Source organism: Stegostoma tigrinum, chromosome 12 (assembly GCF_030684315.1).
Source record: "Stegostoma tigrinum isolate sSteTig4 chromosome 12, sSteTig4.hap1, whole genome shotgun sequence".
NCBI classification, from domain to species: Eukaryota; Metazoa; Chordata; class Chondrichthyes; order Orectolobiformes; family Stegostomatidae; genus Stegostoma; species Stegostoma tigrinum.
The window spans coordinates 46,029,670-46,054,355 of record NC_081365.1 but is presented as its reverse complement, the minus strand read 5'-3'; the positions used below and the strand labels follow the sequence as shown (position 1 = coordinate 46,054,355).

The 24,686-nt window shown below is 39.0% G+C and overlaps 1 protein-coding gene across 2 annotated transcripts in view; it reads left to right on the top strand.

Annotated features, from left to right (window-relative positions):
- Window positions 1-24,686, top strand: part of LOC125457070 (uncharacterized) — a 97,462-nt gene that overhangs the window by 18,697 nt on the left and 54,079 nt on the right. For both annotated transcript variants that reach the window (XR_009446558.1, XM_059650321.1), the window contains exons 4-9: window positions 1,756-9,835; window positions 14,134-14,181; window positions 14,260-14,378; window positions 16,540-16,693; window positions 22,164-22,303; window positions 23,094-23,220. Coding sequence is in view for 1 of the 2 variants with exons in the window: in XM_059650321.1 (XP_059506304.1) it covers window positions 1,756-9,835; window positions 14,134-14,181; window positions 14,260-14,378; window positions 16,540-16,693; window positions 22,164-22,303; window positions 23,094-23,220 (8,668 nt within the window). In the remaining variant the exon portion in view is untranslated. The remainder of the gene's footprint in view (window positions 1-1,755; window positions 9,836-14,133; window positions 14,182-14,259; window positions 14,379-16,539; window positions 16,694-22,163; window positions 22,304-23,093; window positions 23,221-24,686) is intronic.

Sequence of the window (24,686 nt, the reverse complement as noted above, 5' to 3'; positions counted from 1 at the left end):
TTTAGTTGCTTGTGATTCACAGAAAATTCTGAAATTATATAATACAAATATTAGACGAAATGGTTTCGTTTCATTGGGTTCAAGTCATGCTGACATTTTATGAAAAAATCCTATCACTTTGTATTTCTTGTGAAGACTATACTGGTGTTTAAATATTTACAGCCTGTCCTAATATCTGTGTCTAATTGAATGAATTTTATAATATTTTTAATCTGTTGTCTTATATATTTGAGTACACATCCATGTCACTTGGAGTTTTATTGATATTACACTTGCTTCTGAATCATAATGTTCCAAATTTGAGTCTGCTCCAGGGCTCCAGCACAAAAATCAATGCTGACTCTACAGTGCTGTACTGAGGCAACTTTGCATTGCCAGAAGTGCTGTCTTTTGCATGAGACATTAAACATAAGCATCACCTGCCTACTCAGTTAGACATAAAAGATCCCCTGGCACCGTGGTGAAAAACAGCAGAGTTATCCCAGTGTTCTAGTGAAAATTCCCGCTGAATCAAAATAGCTTAATATCACATTGTTGTTGGAGGAAGTGTGCTGAGTCTAAATTGGCTGCCAGGTGTCCTTTTTTTCAAAATTGATTCTTGGATATCGGTGTTGCTGGCTGGGCCAGCATTTATTGCCTATCCCTAGTTGTGCTTGACATGATGTTGGTGAGTTTTCAACAGTGCGTATGCATAACAGCAACTATTTTGCTGTAAAGTGTGAAAAGTGTTACATAAATGCAAGTCTTTCTTTTTCAGACAAAAAGATTCATGCATCTTGCTTCCTTGACTTATTTCCCACTGGCTTGGCCCCAATTGAGATGGTGGAAGTTGTTAAGTTATGCATCACTAAATTGTGTTGTGGTTTTCTATAATTGGTTTAAAACACTATTCTAGCTTATGCAAAACATGCATAGCTTACGCACTTGCTCTTAGGATAGGCAAAGTCACCCAGACAAGGCTTGCCGGACAATAGGGTTCTCTCTCATGAAAGTCACGGAATCATAGATTCATACGGCATGGAAGCAGACTATTCAGTCCAACTCATCCATGCCAACCAGATATCCGAGTCAGACCGAGTCCCATTTGCCAACATTTGACCCATATCCTTCTCAACCCTTTCTATTCATGTACCCTGTAGATGCCTTTTAAACGTTGTAATTGTATCCACCTCCACTTCTTGTAGCAGCTCAATCCATATATGCACCACCCTCTATGAGAAAAAGTTACCCCACGGGTCCTGTTTAAATCTTTCCAATCTCACCTTAAACCTATGCCCTGTAGTTTTGGACTCCTCCACCCCAGGAAGGGTGTAACCTAAGGTCACCACACCTCAGGTGAGAGGAAGTGGTAACCTCTGCCAGAACGGGAAATGAACCCACACTGTTCGCATCACTCTGCATCACAAACCAGCCATCTGGCCAGTTGAGCTAACCCAGCTCCCAAGGGTCAAATACAAAAGCAACATTTATTCACATTTAAAAAAAAAGATGAATGTTGAAGTTATTTTGTGCTGAACAAGTGGGTTCCCTTCCCTAAGGTGCATTAATGAATTAATTGAGTTTTGTAAAAATTATCTGACTTCTGGCGCTATCCAAAATAAATTATTAAATTTCTTGAAATACATTTTATAGCTTCCCATGAGGGTTTAACCTCTTTGCTTGTGTGTTGCCAGTCCTTTACCATAAGCTGTACATTACTATGTCCACAGGGCATTGCTCACAATTTTAAGAATGGTTTTCTCTTTTAATTTTCAGGACATTAAAACAGTTCAACAGCTGTATTCCATTACAGAAGGACAGCAATTCATCTGCTTATCGGAGAAGCTTAACCAAACCACAAGCAGGAGTTAATGAATGCAAAGAAATTAATAGTCACGTTTTGGAAGATAGAGTCAACGGAAGAGATAATTTTGAGAATGAGTACAATATGTCTGTTCCTCGGACCATCACGTATTCAACGTACTGTGGGGCGAGAAGGATCAGAAGAAGGAGATCACAGAGGAAACCATTCCAACCACTAAATCCCACAATCTCTGAAGTAGATGAAAGGAATGTGACTTCACTGGTTGACCAAAAGGAAGAAGATACTAAACATTGTGTCCTTTTACTGACTCCGGAAATGACCGGGATACAAACACCATTAGAAGAAAATATACCTTTAATCATGGGAAATGAATCAACGTCAACGAATCAATCAAATAATGGCAAAGGAAATGATGAATCACAGCCCAGAACTGGCAGAGAGAAATGCCCATCAAACAGACCAGAGTTGGCCAAAGATGAAAAATCAGAGAATGAAATGCCAGTGCAGCAAAGTTCTTTTGGTGAAGTCAACAGGGACATAGAATTAACTGAAGCACGTCAAGAAATAACTAAAATAATAACTGACTACAGCACAGTGACAGTAGGTACAATAGATAGCATCCAGAAACAAACAGTACAATCCAGTACATCTGTATCAAGCACAACCAGTATACAAAAGATGACTGGTGTCAATCCTGATGACGTATCTGTGACCAGTTTAACCGTGGCACTTGAAGACTTATATTCAAAAGGAAGTGGTATGCCCAAGCTGGACATAAAATATTTAGTTCAGAAGGATAATCCAATCATAGATCACAATGATATGAGTCACAAAAATGAAGACTTTGTTGACATGACAACAGCTACTCAAACTGATAGTTTGCCCAAAACAACTGTTATTGTGAACGCCCAGCAAAAGTCACACACTCCATCCATTTCAAAGAGAATCAATACAAAAGGAATTGAATCTGATGCACCATGGGCACATGGCTTTACTGTAGATGCAGTTGGAACATCAACAATTCAAAATTTCAAACCTGTCAATTCAAATACCCTTCCTTCCTTGGAAAATCAACAAGCTGATAATACAGGCACACAAGGAAAAGGTATTGCATCTCAATCAGCAGAAGATAGGACACTGGGTCTTCCCGAATCCATAGTGTTTAACCAAAATGATGTAGAAGAACAGAACATAGGACCTGTGAGCAAAGGTGAAAATCAAGGCCAATCAGTGGACATTTCAGACAATGTTACAGCTGAGCCAATTTTACTCATCTCTTTAACAGACCCAGTGAAAACAATCCACCTGAGCAACGATGTAGATACACAGAAAGTAAAACTTAATAATAAATATGACAGTCAGTTGGAGTTCACTAGTGGGACTCAAACAGTTGAGCACACAACAGTGTCAGAAACTGTCACAGTGTTTGGTGATGAAAAAAGCATGCCTGATGTCTGTACTAATGTCATGCCTAAAGAGCACAAAGATAAGGATAACATTATTGGGTTATCCACTGGGAGTCTCACAATAGAAACTGGATATGAAATCGAGAAGCCACCAAAGAAGCATAATCAAACTGTGCAAAGAAGTGCAGCACCCGATCTAACACATGTACGTGAGGAGACAGTTTCAGAGATACCAAATTGGCAACTTAATCAGAATTCATCCACGTTGACAACTATTGAAATGATGAATGAAGCAAACATTGAAGAAACAGCTACAAGTGCTAATGAATCAACAGCCACAAATGACAATGGTGAGGTTTCCAAGATACCAGGTACTACTGACTCCAAAAGTGCTACAGACACAAACCTAAGTACGTTACAATCAAATGGGGTTAACAGTTCTGAATCCGCTACTGCCACTGAACACCAAGAGATTGCAGATTCCAGCTATCTACACACTGAGAAATCATTGTACATTCAAAAACCAGATCAATTGTTCAAAACCTCTTCTGTAAATGAGTGTGATCACACTTCAGAATTTTTACAGGGTACTCAAGTCCCTTTGCTTGAGCCAAAGGTTCCTAGAACAACCATGCCTTCTTTATTGAGTGAAAGTATATTCTACAGATTCTATCAAGAATCTACACAGTTGTTATTAGATTCAGACATTCATACCAATTCAACAACAAATAATGAAATGGTAACTATTCCAGTTGTTAAAGAAAATCAGTTGGCTGAAGAAATCCAGAGAAACAAAGAAGCATCTAATTTTGTAGCAATGCAGCAAGAAGCCAATGACTCATCGAGAGAACTGAATAGAAAGTGTAGCCCATCAGAAAACAGTCTGTGGTACAGATGTTTTCAACAAAGCTCTGGCTTGTTGAACATGGAGGAAAATGTACAACTGAATGTAATGAGTGAAACATATTTGGAAAATGGGCAGACCAATGAAATGGTACAATTAACAAAAGCAAGTACTCACATCACAAATTTAGCTCAGGAAGCAGTTCAAGGTACCTTAGAGGGAGATGCACTGAGTAATTCCAGAATGACCAATTCTCATGAGAAGAATGAAGAAATGGCAAAGAATATCACAACCCATGACAACGAGAATTCAAATTCAGCACATTCACATAAACCAGAAAACAAAGAAACTGTTTTAAAAATCAAAGAAGATAGAGAGGAAAATATCATTTTACAGTCAGGAGCAGACCTGATGAAAGCAATGTGTGCATTTGATGCATCCCAGTTACATCCAGATGAAAGAGTACTAACTGAAGACAGTGTTGAAACTTTGGAAGGAAAGGCAAAAGAAATAAAGGCGAGAATGGTATCCTCAGCTGTACAATTAATACCACATACCGAAACAGGTAGCTTAACTAACCAACTGGGTGCTACTAATATAAAAATGGGTCAAGAATTAATACAAAATGCTGGACTCAAGAATGGTATGAGCAATATTGACTTCAATGAATGCAGGAATGAATTAACAATCAACAACACAAATGAAGGTGAACTTGAAGAATTAACGAAGATAAGGCAGGAGAGATTAAAGGAGTTACCAGAGGAGCCTGTACAGATTCCTGAAGGAGAGAGTAAAGACTCGCATCTGGTAACACCTGAAGATGTTTCTGAATATGGTCCTTCAATCCTCAGCGCTGATGGGGAAAGTGCTTCAATAATGGTTGAATCACATGAGATAGATAACAGTACAGTACCGTTATTGCCAGTGGACACTGACACTGCACTGGTACACCCTGTTAAAGATATAATAAACCAGGAGGGAGGAACGGGGCTCTTAAATCTTATCACAACAGGATATGAAACTGGCATCACAGAATCCACACATAAAACAATTGAAATCAATGTGAGTGATCATCCAATAAGTGAAATGGATCCTGCAACGGAAACAGGGCAGGGATCTGAGCTCAGAAACATTGTAGATGTTGCAAAAGATTCCTTATCAACAGCGCCTTTGGAAATAATTAGAACAGACAATGAAAACTTTGAACCCTTGGCCCAGGAACCTTCTGGAACAGCAGCAGAGCAGTGTAATATTACGGATCGAATACAGAGTGCTGGTGTATTAAAGACCAAATCTGCCACTTCTACCCAATCAAATGTTTCCCAGGAAAGTGCAATGTCTGGTTTTAAGACAGGTATAGCAACTCCAGAAGCAACCAGTTTCCAGCCAGATTCTGGCCAGTCTGAAGTAAGCCAGGACAGTGGGTCAGCTGACCAAGCAGACGCCATGAACCAAAACACAACATTGAAAGAAGATGGAATTGAAACACCTTCTAAAATGCTGACAAGCTCCAACAGCTTGGAGTTTGATTCAGTTAGATCCCTGAATGAAATGGCAAAAAGAAAAATACAGAAAATTCAGCTTTCATCTGTAGAGGAATTTAAAATCATTCAGGGTCCTGATGCTGTACAGTTGCCACCATCAGAATCAGGAATAGTTTGTGAAAGTGACACGGCTCTACCATCAGAAATAAACTCTGCTGTAGATCCAGGGTCTTTCACAGAGCAAGTGACACCACACGCCCAAACAAGTAGCATTGGAAGCAAAGAGAATGTCATTACTGCAGAAACAGGACCAGATTTCGTTGACAATATGAGGCTAATGGATAAGGCTAAAGGTATTGACTTAAATCAGAGCACAATTCCTTTCAGAATGAACAATTCAATTATCCAAGAAGCAGGAAAATTAAAGAAGACCCTAGATGTTAAGGATGAGAGATTAAAGGTGGTGGTAGACTCAGACATACCAGAGGAGTCTGAAAATAATTCTGTAGAGATCCCTGAAGGAGAGAGTAAAGACTCGCATCTGGTAACACTTAAAGATGTTTCTGAATATGGTCCTTCGATCCACAGCGCTGATGGGGAAAGTGCTTCAATAATGGTTGAATCACATGAGAAAGATATCAGTACAGTTCCCTTATTGCCAGAGGACACTGACACTGCACTTGTACACACTGTTAAAGATATAATAACCCAGGAGGGAGGAACGGGGCTCTTAAATCTTATCACAACAGGATATGAAACTGGCATCACAGAATCCACACATAAAACAATTGAAATCAATGTGAGTGATCATCCAATAAGTGAAATGGATCCTGCAACGGAAACAGGGCAGGGATCTGAGCTCAGAAACATTGTAGATGTTGCAAAAGATTCCTTATCAACAGCGCCTTTGGAAATAATTAGAACAGACAATGAAAACTTTGAACCCTTGGCCCAGGAACCTTCTGGAACAGCAGCAGAGCAGTGTAATATTACGGATCGAATACAGAGTGCTGGTGTATTAAAGACCAAATCTGCCACTTCTACCCAATCAAATGTTTCCCAGGAAAGTGCAATGTCTGGTTTTAAGACAGGTATAGCAACTCCAGAAGCAACCAGTTTCCAGCCAGATTCTGGCCAGTCTGAAGTAAGCCAGGACAGTGGGTCAGCTGACCAAGCAGACGCCATGAACCAAAATACAACATTGAAAGAAGATGGAATTGAAACACCTTCTAAAATGCTGACAAGCTCCAACAGCTTGGAGTTTGATTCAGTTAGATCCCTGAATGAAATGGCAAAAAGAAAAATACAGAAAATTCAGCTTTCATCTGTAGAGGAATTTAAAATCATTCAGGGTCCTGATGCTGTACAGTTGCCACCATCAGAATCAGGAATAGTTTGTGAAAGTGACACGGCTCTACCATCAGAAATAAACTCTGCTGTAGATCCAGGGTCTTTCACAGAGCAAGTGACACCACACGCCCAAACAAGTAGCATTGGAAGCAAACAGAATGTCATTACTGCAGAAACAGGACCAGATTTCGTTGACAATATGAGGCTAATGGATAAGGCTAAAGGTATTGACTTAAATCAGAGCACAATTCCTTTCAGAATGAACAATTCAATTATCCAAGAAGCAGGAAAATTAAAGAAGACCCTAGATGTTAAGGATGAGAGATTAAAGGTGGTGGTAGACTCAGACATACCAGAGGAGTCTGAAAATAATTCTGTAGAGATCCCTGAAGGAGAGAGTAAAGACTCGCATCTGGTAACACTTAAAGATGTTTCTGAATATGGTCCTTCGATCCACAGCGCTGATGGGGAAAGTGCTTCAATAATGGTTGAATCACATGAGAAAGATATCAGTACAGTTCCCTTATTGCCAGAGGACACTGACACTGCACTTGTACACACTGTTAAAGATATAATAACCCAGGAGGGAGGAACGGGGCTCTTAAATCTTATCACAACAGGATATGAAACTGGCATCACAGAATCCACACATAAAACAATTGAAATCAATGTGAGTGATCATCCAATAAGTGAAATGGATCCTGCAACGGAAACAGGGCAGGGATCTGAGCTCAGAAACATTGTAGATGTTGCAAAAGATTCCTTATCAACAGCGCCTTTGGAAATAATTAGAACAGACAATGAAAACTTTGAACCCTTGGCCCAGGAACCTTCTGGAACAGCAGCAGAGCAGTGTAATATTACGGATCGAATACAGAGTGCTGGTGTATTAAAGACCAAATCTGCCACTTCTACCCAATCAAATGTTTCCCAGGAAAGTGCAATGTCTGGTTTTAAGACAGGTATAGCAACTCCAGAAGCAACCAGTTTCCAGCCAGATTCTGGCCAGTCTGAAGTAAGCCAGGACAGTGGGTCAGCTGACCAAGCAGACGCCATGAACCAAAACACAACATTGAAAGAAGATGGAATTGAAACACCTTCTAAAATGCTGACAAGCTCCAACAGCTTGGAGTTTGATTCAGTTAGATCCCTGAATGAAATGGCAAAAAGAAAAATACAGAAAATTCAGCTTTCATCTGTAGAGGAATTTAAAATCATTCAGGGTCCTGATGCTGTACAGTTGCCACCATCAGAATCAGGAACAGTTTGTGAAAGTGACACGGCTCTACCATCAGAAATAAACTCTGCTGTAGATCCAGGGTCTTTCACAGAGCAAGTGACACCACACGCCCAAACAAGTAGCATTGGAAGCAAAGAGAATGTCATTACTGCAGAAACAGGACCAGATTTCGTTGACAATATGAGGCTAATGGATAAGGCTAAAGGTATTGACTTAAATCAGAGCACAATTCCTTTCAGAATGAACAATTCAATTATCCAAGAAGCAGGAAAATTAAAGAAGACCCTAGATGTTAAGGATGAGAGATTAAAGGTGGTGGTAGACTCAGACATACCAGAGGAGTCTGAAAATAATTCTGTAGAGACCCCTGAAGGAGAGAGTAAAGACTCGCATCTGGTAACACCTGAAGATGTTTCTGAATATGGTCCTTCAATCCACAGCGCTGATGGGGAAAGTGCTTCAATAATGGTTGAATCACATGAGAAAGATATCAGTACAGTTCCCTTATTGCCAGAGGACACTGACACTGCACTTGTACACACTGTTAAAGATATAATAACCCAGGAGGGAGGAACAGGCCTCTTAAATCTTATCACAACAGGATATGAAACTGGCATTGCAGAATCCACACATAAAACAATTGAAATCAATGTGAGTGATCATCCAATAAATGAAATGGATCCTGCAAAAGATTCCTTGACAGAAGCTCCTTCAGAAAGATTTAGAACAGACAACCAAGTCGCTGTACCCATGACCCAGGAGCCTTCTGCCAGAAAAATAGATCAGGGTGAATTTGCTGATCCACTGCCGAGCCTTTCTGCTTTGTTTAAAGCTACATCTGTCATCGAAACTGAATCACATGGTGTTCCAGAACTTTTAATGTCTGACTCTGAGAAAAGTAAATCCAGTCAGTCTGCTAATCCAAGTTATTTCATTAACGCAAGTTTGAAAACTATGGCGGAGGACGATACAAGAATTTCTGATCCACAGAACATCGTGGGTAACTTGTTTGCAGGAGAACAAAATGGTCAAGTGTCAAAAGGCATAGAAATAATTGACAATCATCTGAATAATGAGAAAGAAATGGACCTGGAATTTTTAGAACAGGAAGCATTGGTCCCAGACACATCATTGGGCCACAGTTTTATGAGTTGGAAATATTTTGGGTCTGGTTTACCACCAATATATGAAGAACAGGAGGCAGAAAATGAAGCAGCAGGAGATGTGTACAGTATCACCCATTCACAAACTTTGATAACACACCACGATTCTAATGACCCCGTTACATCTGTACCTGAACCTACTACAGAAGCGTCTTCGCTCTTTGTGCAAAGACAAAACCTAGTTCAAGAAGCTGAGGAAGAGGAACAAAATCTAACCAGTCCCGTTCCAGCAGTAGAAGTGAGCACAAGCCCCTCCGATGACAACTTGAACAAATCTACTGCAATGTCTCTGGAGATGAATGAAAATCAAGAACTCTCTTCACAGTTTCAGACAGAAACATGTGTGGTTGATTCAAAAACATCCCATGGTGCTAGGTCTTCTGCAGCAGAATGTAGTGTATTCTACAGATATTTTCAGTCATCTAGGAATTTCTTACCAAATATTGAAGAAGCATCACTAGCAAGTACTTGTGAAATATTGACTGATTCGCAACATAAACTAAATCAAGACTCCAAGCTGTTAAAATGTTCATCAGATTCAAAGGTATGGCACTTTATTTTCTACTTTACATTTAGAAAAGATTCATTCTGAATTAATGTTTCTACTGCCCCAGTTTTAATCTTGACAGAATATGCAATGTCTGTACAGCAAAGAAAGCGCATAAACTGTTCCCTAATGTTTGAGAGTCCTGTGGTAAAAGATGTGTTCAAAGGCAGCAGGTTGACACAATTTGTTCTGATGTTTCCTTTCTTGAGTGAAGTACCTGGTTGCTATTTGGTGCTCTGCCCAGCAATGCAGTGTGGGATTGATCAATGTGAAACCTTCAGCGCCAATCCATGTGCACTTGCTTCACACACACAGCGCAATTGGATTATTAAAGTGAGCTTTTGTAAAAACATAAATTGGTTCTGATATTTTACAGTTAGCACCCTAACAATTTGGATATTTTTTAAATTAATGCATAACGTGTGAATGTTGAGTTTAAACATCATATTTTCTTAATATCCCTTTAACTGCCTCTTCCTGTTTTGAAGAAAAATGTTTCCCCAAACAAATGTTCCATTCTTTCCCTAAGATTTTCCCAGCTCTCTATTACAGTTGACCATAAGGTATTGCATGTAGGTTCTCTGGGTCCACACTTGTGGGAATATTCTTTCTCTGCCTCTATAGACGTGCTCCAATTCATACTTTGTTTCAATGATCATCCATATTTTTACTCTGTTCATCCAACATGCTATGGTGAAAGAAATGGTCGTGAGTTAAAAACAAGCATATTGTACATTTTATCCCTTTCTCTCCTCCCACTGCTGAAGTCTTTGACCTGAGTCATTTGTTTCAATAGGGAGATCAGGAAAGTTTATGACCAAGTAGAGAAACTTTAAAGGTAATGTTGGTGATCTTGCATCTCCTCCACTGACCTCTGTTCAAGATTCAATCAGTTTGAGCGCAGGAACTTTCAGTGATGTAACTGCAGGAGTGTATGAGAATTGCAAAATGGTTATACTTCTCCCCCATTGTTAGTATCAGATACCATTGTTAGTTTTATTGGAAAAAATGAAGTGCTCCCTCCAAATATCTTTCCTCTTCATGCAGAGGACTTTGTTTCTTTGCAGTATTGATATGTTCTTCAAAGTTCTGTTCCAAAGTATGGTTTGATTTTCTGCTTAGTACATTCTTCAGACTGTAGCATATCATTGAGAAGTGACATCTTTTGTTTCAATAAATATATTGTTGTTGGAAGGGTGGACACCTTGTCTTCGCTGAAGTGGCGTTTTGGAACTATACCTGTGACAAGGCATTGTAGAATTATATTGCTTATTAATTACATTGATTCATCAAATTAGAGGCCTATATCCCTCTAGTTACGTATTTTTAATGCTTTAAGTAGACAATATGCCCTGTAGAATCTCCTGCATTTAATGGAATGTTTACAATATGATGCTTCTCGAATGGTTTTCTAGCCTTTGGATAAGACTATAATTTAGACTGCTCATTCTAGAGTTAAATTCCCTTTGTTCGGTAACTGATTACCAAAGAGGCCAATGATACTTCTGTCACAAATCAGCTACTCCTGTAAGTTTCCATTGTTCAGATGATTTCATTACTGAACAGCATGTGCTGTGAGATGATAACTAACTGTTGAAGTGTGATTTGCCAATGCGCTACTTGTTCTTGAGTGGAAATATTAATCAGATGTTATGAGGTTGTCAAGTGTAATTTGTTCCTCACTAACCTGTTAACTATGTAGCACCTGATCTGATGCTTTTGTAACGTAAGAAAGTGTCTCAACCTTTTCTGTATTTGATTTGTTGTGCCATGAGAAAGCTGTTCAAAATCTTAAGAATTGTGCTTTACATATTTGCCAATTTGTTGATCTATCAAATGGATTTCATAGTTTAATTTTTCTTTGTCGAAAGATTGCTTAAGGTGAATATTATTACATTGTTTGATTTTAGGTGGGCATTTGAAGTTGCTGAACATTTTCATGATCTGGAAGAACATTAATTATGATTTTAATCTCCTTGTGCTACACTCATTTTGATGACTTGTGGTACTTACTTGATTAAAACTGTTGAATCTTTGAAGTACTAAAATAGAAAGCTGTTAATGTTTCTGCTGTTTTGAATGCTGAATTCAATATAAAGTTAGGTTTTAGTTTACTTATATGGCATCTTTGTAGAAACGAAGACATTATTTTTCCAAGCTGAGTGAAGAATTTCCAAAGGATCTGTAGATAGAACTTTCTCAAAAATGGCTTTACATGAATAGATTCAATAATTTTCCGACTGTATCAATGATATCACTGCAAATATCATTCACAATTATATCTTCAGTATCTGAGGTATTTTTGTGTTGAGTTCAACACAGTCAGATTTATGCTCTCTTCTTTTATCCAGCCTTGCGCATTTTAAACAAATAAAGTTTATAAAATTTCTCAGTTGACAAGTATATGTTGAATTTGTCATTCAAATCATTAAAATAAGAAAAAAAAACACGAGCTTCACTCTTTGAGGTCTGAGACTTCAAGTTCCAACAATGATTTTTATTCACTTTGTTTTCCTTTCTTAATAAATGTTCTTTGAACCTGAAATTAAATAAGTAACTTGATGATATTCATTTTACCTTTCAGTAGATAACTCATAAACTTGTTAATTTGCTATTAGAAGTCGTCACTGTGTTCATCTGCCTAGATTTTAATGTTGTAGCCGAAGTTTTTTTGTCCTTTCCATTAAGAGATCAAATTTATTTTGGATGTCTGATAATCAGCCTCTTCTCACAAGTTCTCAGATTGAATTTCTCCCTTTAGCTGGTGTTGACATTAGTTGCTTTCTCTGCTTTTTAAAAGGTTGTTTCCCCTCTCTGGCTTAAAAAGTTTTTTTTTGCAAGTTGTAATGTTCTGATGGTTTCTCTGGAGGAGTTTGTTGTTCAGAGATGTTTCCTTCAGAGTTGCTGTTCAGACCTCTGGTTTTTTAAGCCACTCGCTGGCGCTAAAGCTGAACAATATTTCTTGGAAAAAAAGTCACTTTGTGAATATCTCTCTTCTCCAGATGATTTAAAATCTGTGCATTGCTTGTCACTGCTGCCACAGTTTTCTAGGCAATGTATTCCGTCACTTTCATCATCTATTATATGTGGCTTGATGTCACTCTATGAGTTTGGAGTAAAGTAAACTGATTGAGGAAAAGGAAAAGTGAAGAATTATCTTCAGCTTTAAACTTCAAAGTAAAATTTATTGACTAGATATAGCAGCTTTAATCTTAAAGGGGAGAATTATCCAAGACCCTGAATGATGTGGTGAATGATGAGATATTTGGGAAAATCAGATGAGATGTCTAGGGAGATCTTTCTCAACAACAAGACCAACAATTTGCTTTTTCCAACTATGTCCTAGATGTCGAGATGAGATTCTCACTGGTGAGTGGCAAGATGCCTATTAGCAAGGATTTTCCATTATCATCAAGTTTCATTGACCTCCTCCTTCTTTATCGTCTTCATTATTACATAACCTTACCTCATTAATATGTAGTGTCCAATTCCCTTACTCACTGGATTGAGACTAGATATCAATAAGCCCTGACATGAAAGTTAATGTGGACACCTGACAACTTCAGCTTGCTGCTTACTCCTCTGGAGCACTTGAGGCATCTCCGTGGGCAGTGACTGAATGCATCTTGCCGCCACGGACTTTGGACACCACACGTTCAAGCTCACCACAACCCCATATCACATCTGCAATCCAATTACATTTCACATCTACCCTTCAATGCTGCACTTTAAAACGTGCCAGTACATGTCATTGCAATGCTACTACAAGGACACAGTGTGCGATTGGACAGCCACCAGGCTCATGCATTGGGCAAGGTTGCATCTCAGGGCTGCTTGCTTGCCCCCTTAAAACTCACTTACTTTGAGGCTACTTGGATGTCCACTGTTTCTACAGCCAGTCACTAAAAGACAAAAATTTGCCCATTGCCCAAAGAAAGCAACTGCTAATGAGCCAAAATGCAATTTATATTTTATAATTGTAAAATGCTGCCTTGTTTTAGTTGCATTTCCTTGTATTTGCACCATGAGGTTATAAAAATGCATTTTCATTGTCAAAGTCAATCTGTAACTAGCAAATAGGTTCTGTGCATATAGATCAGTTAGTTTCTGCTTTCCTCGGATAGAAGATTAAATAGTCATGAGTAATAAAACACTATATATCAGAATATTTAGTGTTAAAAATTAATTATTTAGGCTTACGTTTTAAAAATGGCATGCATTTTTAACACTGAGGACTATGTCATGAAATATCCAAATAATTAAATTCATAATTATATTGCACCATTTTCTCACAGGATCTTGTTGGGAACAAAAGTTTGAAAATCAACCCAAGACCAGGGAAGGTAAGTCATTGTTTTTAGAAACACTTTACATCTCCAGGAACTGTTTACTATCTGATTTAAATCTTTTTTTTTAATTAGGTGGTTATTCATGATAAATTAAACTTTCATGGAAATAAACATGAAATCTTCACCGATGTGCCTGATGCGACAAGCTGGACTTTTTCTGAAGGAGTCACATTAAGGGTTGTCAGAGGATGGTAAGAAAATTCAGTTCTCACCTGGCATACAAAGCTTTAGAAAGCAGCTAATTGCATAAATTAAGCAGCACTTCCATGTAAATTGAAGCTTCACTTCTTTTTAAAACTGCTAAATTTAAGCCTCTGTCAGGAATCATAGGGATATAGTTAACATACTTTATGGAAAATAGTTTTGACAATAGGAAATGTGAAGATTTTCTAAAGTGTAGTGTTTGTTAACATGGACTGTGATAAATCTTTCTTTGAGCAATGGTGTAATTGGCGATGGTGAGTCAGCAAGCCATTTCATGTCACTCCTGATTTTTAATTTCATTGAAGCCTGGGACAAAATGCTTGTTTGTACCTTTTGTCATTCACTTTCCCCTATATGTGGTTTTCTCTTTCATCTTTGTGGCCCTTTAAAATTAGCATGTCCTACTGTAAGCATTATTAATGTGCAACGTTCTAATTTGTCAACAAATTTCAGCTTCAATTTCCCTGTCTCTCTTTGACAGTTCATTCTACAGTGTCAGTACATCCTTTGTATTCTACAGCTGAATTAAAAGCAATCTAGATATACTATTTCTCTATTGAAATCTTTACACTGTAGTACAATTATATTACAGTGAATAAATACTGTCATCCTCCATGCTTCCTGCAGCCCTCTTGAAATGCTTCAATTTCACATCCTCCCCTGTGTATAATAAACAGGTATGTATACTTCAGTAAAATGTTAATTATCCATCCAGTTTCCAAAATTTGTTTTGTTTGCTCTATAATAAACACAGGTTTATTATAAAATCTTGTTAATGATTTTGTCCCTGATTTTACACAATCTCTGGTATAACCTGTTTGTTGTGCCTCCTTTATTAATTTTTTGGTCGGCCTTTGCGTATGTCTACAGCTTGTATAAATGGATCTTCAGATTTGCTGCAGACAAAAGAACTAATTGTTGCTAAGGCACTTGGAGTGAGGCTCAGAAATTGAAATAATTTCAATTTGGAATCTCAAACTCTTAATTTTCATCCCACTGGTTGTCCTAGAAACAAGGTGAAATAAGGGTGTGTTACTTTAACCCAGATCCAGTCAAAACATTGATCCATAGTGCAGTTGTGCTAGGTAAAAGCAATGGGTTAGATATGATATGACCCCACTGCTGTTTTCCAGCAGGAGGGTCACGTAAAATACAGGATGTACCCGATGTACGAACATCTGACATACGAAGCTCGTACTTATGAATGAAATCCTATACGACTATTAATTTCAATGATCCAACATACAAACCTTTGCTGTATTTATGAGTGGTGTTTTGTATTGTATGGTATTGTGTTCCAACTTGCATACAAATCAGCATAATGAACACAGTGAGGAATTGAACCCCTTTGAAACTGTGGATTATCTGTAGGTCAGGTGGTTAGCCCATCACCTGAGCTCATCCCAATAATACGGCTGAGATGAAATTGGAAGTTTGTTAAAGGCAATTTTGACCCAAATATACCCCGCCCAGACTACAATACAGTTGGTGTGAGTAGCCACATGGGAGTGGGCAGTTGTGTTTCATAAGAGTTTTTAAATGGAAGGAAGGAAGGCGGTCTGATTTTCAGAGGTTGGACTTTGCCCACTGGGGGCACCACTCCGAGAATGTAGTACGCACCCCGCTTCCTTCCTCCCCAGTTATACTTCAAACCCACCTTTCCACCATATTTCCACCTTCACCCCCAACCAAGCACCCAACGATGGACAAAACATCCCATGCCAAAGCATTGTGACTTAGCTTGACACAGGATTCCAGTGGGCCTCGTTCACAGGCAGGGCCACAGTCCCAGCAGCACTCATTAAGGAACTCCAGTACTGCTGAGCTTACTGGAACCATTAGCCAACCAGTTCAGCGTCAGGAGACCCCCTCTACAATCATTTAGTATGCTGCAGTGCTTTATGGCTGTGAGGCAGGTTTGTTCTCTGGCTGGTCACACATTGACGACTTTTCTTCTGGCGGGATTAGTTATGAGCCTCTAAATTTCTTCCCAGCATAACTAGAGCAATGGTACAAGCAGATCCACCTGTTTTATACTAAAAGAAATCAAACTGACAGATTTAATACAGTCAATTCTCTGGGAAGTCTTTGCTTCTTCTGCATTTTCCCTGTAATGTATCTAATTTTTAAAAATTTTTCTCATTCCAGTTGGATATTGTATGAAAAACCTGAATTTCAAGGCCAAACATATGTACTGGAAGAAGGACACAGAGAGTTAGATGAACTCTGGGTTGACAAGAGCTTGCAGATGAAACCCTCTGCTGTAAAAATTGTGATTGGTTCCATAAAAAGGATTGTAAAGGTGAGCCAACACCACGTTTAAAAAGTGACAGTTCAATAAATGAGCCGTTCCCCGTCTTTCAACAGATGAATGAGTAAATTTTCCCATCCACATTTGCAGAAATGGATCAAAGAGTCAGAGCTTGAAGGAAATCTAGGTATCAGATGTTATTTAAGAAACTTGAGTATACTTAATTGCATTTGACAAGGAATATGTGCAACAAATAGTATAAGACTGAGCCTGGAAACAAAACAGGTGTCTGTGCAGCTAATTGGATTTGCGTAAATTAACTTTCTTAAAAATTACAAACGTAAGCGGCATTTCGTAATTCGGTTTTAAAAAGGTCATGCAATGTTTCTGCTCTAATCCCAAGAAGACTTTAATGAAAAGAAATGTGACATTTTCTTGCTGAATCTTTTGCATTTAGAGCAAAGAATTAAAGATACAGTAAAATCAGTCTTTATTGGGGAAACTTTTATCTCAATCTCAAGTGAATAGCATTTCATGTAGAACTGGAGCACTAGAACAGCTGTTAAAGTAAAATTAGCTTCTATTCAAGTTGGCAGAATTTCTAATATCTTCACTTTCTCCTAATTTCTGTTCTCTATATTAGCTTGAGTTTCTTTTTCTTGCGTCCAGCTAAGGTATGGAAGAAATTATTTAATCTATGAGGGAATTGCTATTACAGAAACAGCTTGAAGCTGGATAAATTAGACTATAAAGAGTATGGTGTGGTCACCGACTCTCAGCAATATCATGCCTGCTTATTAAGAAGCTTAAGTGAAAATTAGATTTGAATCATGTACAGAGGTAAGCATAACACAGCATAGAGTAGGAGAAGCTGCACAGATGGTGGCTTTGTATTAGATTAGTCAATTTCACTTCAACACAAGTTTTCTGAAATCTAAGAAGTGATCCATTCAAATAAATCTCAATGTGGGAATAATACGTTTCACTCGTGTTGTATTGAACGCTAATTGTCATACAAACATTTCATGCTTTTAAATCAAATTCTAGTTTCTTCCATTTCAAGTCGTGAGCTGTAAAATATGATAGCGATGCTTTAAACATTCAAATCACCCAGAGTATTTTTGTTTGGGATTGGAATCTTTCTAGAATCAAAGTCTTAAATGAGTTTGAGGAGATTATTGAGTCAGGAATTATCGCACAATATGATGTCCCCATCTGCATATGAAACTGATATCAATGCACACATATTATTGACTGATTGATTGTCATGTATACTGAAGTACAATGAAATGCTTTGTTTACGAGCAGTACGCAAGGATGTACAGATTAAAAACACTTAGACAGAGGCACACAAGATACATGCACAGGGTAAGTGCTAGGCAAGTTCAATGTCAGCAAGATCAGCATTATTTAACGCTAGAGAGTCCATTTATCAGTCTAGTAATGGCCAGGAAGAGGCTGTTCCTGAACCAGCGGGTGCAGGTGTTCATGCTTCTGTGTCTTCTACCTGACGGAAGAGGTGTAGGAGATCATTACCAGATTACAATGGGTTTTTGATGATGTTGGCAGCCTTTCCACAGCAGCGAGCCGTGTAACTGGAATCCATCGATGGAAGGTTGACTTCTGCAACGGTCTGGGCTGTGCAAACCACCTTCTGTAGTTTCTTACAGTCCTGGGCAGAGCAGTTGTCATACCAGGCTGTTATGCACCCAGATAGTATGCTTCCTATCGTGCATCTGTAGAAGTTGGTGAGGATCCTTATGGACATGCAAAAGTCGCTTGAGGAAGAACAGGCGTTGTGCCTTGCTGATAGTCGCATCAACTTGGGAAGTTCAGGACAGGCTGTCGGTTATCGTCACTCCGAGGAACTTGATGCTGTCCACCCTCTCAACGTCAGTTCCATTGATGGAGATGAGGGCGTGTTCTCGTCCTTCCTTTCTGAAGTCAACTATCAGTACTTTAGTTTTGCCGACATTGAGAGAGTTGTTATCATTGCACCACATCACAACACCAAGCCCTCTATTTCCCTTCTGTATTTTGATTCCTCATTGTTGGATATCCATCGTACTCCGATGATGTTGTCAGCGAACTTGTAGATGGCGTTCGTACAGAATTTGGTAACACAGTCATGGATATACAGGGACTACCTTAAGGGGACACCAGCGTTGAATGTTATTTTGGAAGAGGTGCAGTTACCTATCCTCACTGATTGTGACCTGTGGATCAGAAAACTGAGGACCCAGTTGCGGAGGTTGGAGCCAAGACCAAGGTTTTGAGATCAGTCTGGAGGAGATAATGGTGCTGAAGGTGAAACCGTAATCAATGACCAGGAGTCTGACACAGGTGTTGTTGTCCAGGCCAAGGATATAGTATCTGCTGTGGACCTGTTATGATGGTAGGCAAATGGTAAGGGATCGAGACAGGCTGGGAAACTGGAATTGATGGGGGCCGTGACCAGCCTCTCCAAACACTTCATGATTGTTGATGTCGCAGCCAGTGGGCAGTATTCATTAAGGTATACTGCATGTGCTTTTCATTGAAGGAGTTTGAGTGATGGGTTTCTGTTATGTCGGCCCACTCCCCTGTTGTTTGTGGTAATAGATAAAAAGTCACTACAGTCACTTAGAACCTGTAATAGACGACGCTAATGTTGGAATTATCTTCAGCTCTTGGTGATAGAAGGTCCTGTCTGAGTGTTATGCTTGGCATGTGTGATATATTGATGCAAGGAGAGTTGGAAACATGACTGAAATTGGTGACAATTAGGTGAAGCAACAAGTTCACCTGCCACAAGTTGCCATCAGGAGACCCAAATCTTTTTAAGCTTCAAGTCTCATTTAAAGATCACCCATAAGCTACAACAGGCACCGCACAGCTGTTCACCATTGGTGGCTGGAGGCTGGGCAACCAGCTAGCTTCCATATTTGGCTGACTACCAAGTCAGGTCTTTACAGGCGTAGGGGCAAATCTGGTTTATGTCATGAGCAGGCACCATGAGCTTAAGGGCATATTTGCATACTTAGGCAGCTTTATGCCTATTTGGAATTGCTCGGGCATTGACAAACCAACCTGAATGCTACAGCTACAGGGCAGCCAGGCTCCTTCTCCTCCACCCTTAAAACTTCAACTGCTGCTCAGGCTAGAAACAAGAAGCCTCACTTTATCTGGACTCCCCAGTGTAAGTGTCCCTGACAGACTTGCTTGTGCTGTAGGGCTCATCCTGAGCCATTTAACGGCCATCCAACCCTCAATTACACAGATTTTCTGCTCTCATTAGAGAAAAAGTCATGTCTTCAAGAGCTGCCGACAAATCATGTTCCAGCAATGCCAGCAAGAGCAGTGAACACTACTGGGACTACAGTGTGTCCATTGAAGAAGAGAAGCCACAAAAACATGAGAAGGAGGCTTGTCTAGACTTTTGGACTATGCTGGCAGTCCCCAGAGTTAAGGAGGGCTTGTTGAGAAGTCTAGGATTGGCAGAACAGGAGGAGATAGGAAACAAGGCTATTACACATGTCAAGAACAAGGCTCACTACATTTTACTGAATGAAAACCCTGGCTTGGACATTTATGTGATTTCCCCAACTGCGATAGCTAGAGGCCTCTTAATGACCAGAGTTGTTAGTTATAGAAACAGGCCCTTCGGCCCACCATGTCTGTGCCAACCAATAGAAACCAAACTATACTAATCCTGTTTACTTGCACTTGGTCCATAGACCGCTATGCACTGACATTTTTAGTCATCCAAATACTTCTTAAATATTGTCCACCACCCTTTCAGGCAGCATGTTCCATATATCTTTCACTATCGGGCGAAAACATAGTTTCCTCACATCTCCTCTAATCCACTTGCTCCTCATTTTAAACTTATACCCTCTGGCCTTAGACATGTCTGCCATGAGAAGAGATTCTCACATTCAATTCTATCTATGCCTCTCATAATTTTGTATACATCAGTCCGGATCCCCCTCAACCTACTCTGCTGTAAGGCAAACAAACTCAGCCTATCCAGTCTGTCCCCATAACTGAGACTTTTCATCCTAGACAACATCCTGGTGAATCTCTTCTACACCCTGTCCAGTGCAATCACATCCTGCTAATAGAACAGTGGTCAGAACAGCACACTGTTCCTCTGTGGCCTAACCAATATTTTATACAGTTGTGACAAGACTTCCTTGCTTCCAAATTCTGCACCGTGGTTAATGAAGGCAAGAAACCTCTATGCCTTCGTCACCACCCTTTGCTATTACCTCAGGGATCTATGGACTTGTATATCAAGGCCTCTTTGTTCCTCAGTGCTTCCTAAAGACTTACCATTCATTGTGTATATCCTTCCATTATTGGACCTCCAAAGTGGATCACCTCACACTTATCAGGATCAAATTCCAACTGTCACTGCTCTGCCCAGTTTATCAGCTGATCAATATCAGAATGTAGCCTGAGACCATCCTCCTCACTATCACCAACGCCATCAAATTTTTCATCAAAAATCACACAACGCCAGGTTATAGTCCAACAGGTTTATTTGAAGACGCAAGCTTTCAGAGTCTTGCTCCTCCTTCAGGTGTCAATGAGAGAAGCAGCATCAGTCACAGAATGTATAAGCAAAAAATCAAAGGGTCATAGAACTGATGCAAATGTATTGAACATACCTAAGGTGGCTGTTAAATCTTTAATCAGTTAGAAAGGATTAATATGCAAATCCCAGAATCTCTTTCAAGTCATTACCCCGAGATAACTAAAGGTTTAATCAGTATACCAGAAGTGACATCTCAGGGCAGACAATGCATTTTAGGTGTGAGGTCTTGTTTAGAATCTGGCTGTGTATTAACTTAAAAGTCAGACTTTTTTTTGTCATTAGCAAACTTACTAATTATACCAGCCAAATTTAGATCTACAAGTGGGTGAGCTGACCAACACTTAATTCCTGTTGGTAAAATACCTATAGAGAGGCAAGAGAAGGTGTATGTCATGTTGTATATGGGTCTGAAAGGTTAATACTGTGCAGCCCCATAAGCAACACCCACTATGGTGATGACATGTGGACATGTAGACAAAACACCTAAGGGTCTCAAGGGAGGGAGACCTAACACCAGGCTTTCCTCAAAGCCGTTGAAGTAATGTCTATCTCATCAATGTAACCCATAACTAGCTGCCAGTATCAATAACCTATGTCTTGTTAACTGCAAGAGTTTATTTTCGGTAGACCAGGAAATGGTTTTCCTCTTCCATGCTAGACCAAGAAGACATTGTGGTTTCCTGTACCTGAAGAGGATGATGGCAGCACCCTTCATCATGAGCAAGCGTGCCCATACATCATTTAGCAGGCACAGTGCTGCAGTCATGTCACCCAATTGTACACCTTTCCCCCATCCCCAATCTGCCAATGCATCCCAGAGAAACAGTGATTTTGCAGCCTGGAGTTGGCAATTTAAACTTGCACTTCACCACTGACACAAAGCTACGACAGACTCCAATTCAAAATAAATTAACTGCCTAGTATTTATATTTCTCTTTCCAGAATCACTGCATTCCAGAGATTGTAATCTTCCAAGAAACTCAGCAAAATGAAATTAAAGTGTACTTGCACAATGAAGTCACCTGCTTAGAGGAATTTGGAATAACACCCACTGTATCATCTATTGTTATCAATTCAGGAATGTAAGTAAGCTAAACATGTTTTGCATTTGATGTAGTCAGTTTTACATTCCACATTTTTTCTTCTTCTCAAACATTTAGAAAACCGATGTATGGGACGGTAGTTATTCACCCAATGACTCTTTTCACTGCAGGCAAATTATAGTAACTGAATCTCAAACAAATTCCTGTGTTTCTTAATCAACATTTTTAAAAGGTCTTTGGATTCAGGAATTCCATTCTAAGGTGTAGCAGACAAATTATTGTCAGAATTGCAGATTTCTGGCTTGATCTTCCTGACCGGCAATCAATTTTACAGGGAATTCCCGACCATTAGTTCTGTTCCTTGCTCCGCAACCTATTGTGCTGAATATTTTCTGTTTTTAATTTCAGGTTTACAGAATCTATAATGTTTAAGTTTTGTTCCTTTGTGAACAGTCAGTTTTTTGTTATGTTTCAGATGGAGAAATTGATATATGATCTGGCTGTTTCAACTCAGTGTTAATTGGGCTGGAATTTCAATTTAACCTTTCTAGCTAGAACATGGTTGAATTTAAATTAGTCAGCTGATATTGCGTCAGTTTTCTAATTTTTGAACTCTGTTAGCAGCTCTGACCTATGGTGTGCAATGTTGTAGGTTAAACTGGTGACCATTAGTGGCATGATATGGCAGAGTGCTGTTCATTTGTGATCGTTTTCACTGAGTTCATAATCAATTATTTACAACCCTCATCTTTATTACAGACTATCTATACCGTATGAAATTGTTACTAACCTCTGGTTAAACTTGTTCAAAATTTTTGTTCCTTGTTAGTTGGCTTGCTTATTATAAGCCAAATTTTGATGGCCACTATGCTCTACTAGAAGCCAGTCATAGTTCAGCTCCACCATCAACTGAAGTAATGTCGAACAATGTCAAGTCATTACGGCCTCTGGAAATGGTGAGGAAATAATTCATGTTTTATTAAGGTGTAAGCTCAGAGAATGTTTTTCAAAAAAGTATTTTCAATCTTTTTCATCTCCGTGTAGTTGCTGGCATTTTTACTTTAGGATCAGAACAGTTGAGTGTGAACCAATATCAGCTGCTTGACCTCATAATGTAGTCTGGCAATGTAATTCAGTATTATGGTGTGTTTCTCTGTCAGAGGGACACTTCTTTGAATCAGAATTTAAACTAAGTTACCGACCATATGTTCAGCTGATCTAAGTGGACATTCAAGATCACTAGAAACAATTTGAACGAGAGTTTAGTTCTGTGTGTTTGAAAGTTATCCTCTCTTCCAAAAGCCCATCCAGTTCGTCATCCATCCCATGTCTGCTTGCAGAAGTCACATTGACTCACATACCAACAATTACTGCCCTTCAAAGTAATTCATTGTGTAACTATAATACATAAATTAGCGTTTTTAACATGCATAACTTGTAGTTATGTTAATTGCGTTAGACAGATATAGGAAGCATGGGATTCAGTTGCGTGGAGCTGGATGAACACAGCAGGCCAAGCAGCATCTTAGGAGCACAAAAGCTGACGTTTAGGGCCAAGACCCTTGTCTCTGTTTGTGGAAGTCAGAAAGAGAATTCCAACTGATACCTTAATAAGAAATAGTTTGATGTGGGAAATTCCCTGGCTACTATTTTAACAATGTCACTAATGTCGCTGTAATAAACATCACATCACATCACACAGTTCTGTTCCCAGTTAAATGTGAATGAGGGAAAGCCGTAAAAGAACAGTTGATTAAAATACATGTGGTAAGAAAGACATATTATTGCTAGAGATGTTACTTTGAAATTTATTTTAAGAGGTAAAGGTGAACCTGCATTTTCTAAATACATGATTACCTTTGAAAAGTGACCTAATAACAAATTCAAACAAAAGCGTCTAAATTATCCAACTAGCTCACTACTTCTCAATATTAGCTCATTTCTAATATCACTATATCTGTAGCTTAGGAATAACCTTAGCATCTAACAGTATAACAATGTATTGTATCGTCATCACCTTGAAGATAAGTTCTGCAATAAAATGAAAAAGTACCAATGCATGCTATTGTGTACTTCAAAATTTGAAAATTCATCAGAAACAGATGTGATGCAGCCAGGAATGTTGATTGCAGTTTTGGTAAAAACCCTGGGGCTTTTGGGCATAACCTTCCAATTTAATTTGGATATATGGGTGATATCAAGAATTGGAAAGTTACATATTATAGTATCGTTCAGCGAAAGAATATGAGGATGATCCCAAAGCACCTATATCGGTTCAATCTTGGTGATAGGAGTCTCTTATAAATTTATCACTGAACAGAATTAACAGTCACTTATACAAGTGTTGCTCTGTTCAAGCAAAAATGAAACCATGTTTGAGTAACTTGATCAAAATTTTTGATGAGGTGCTCAAGGACTAATT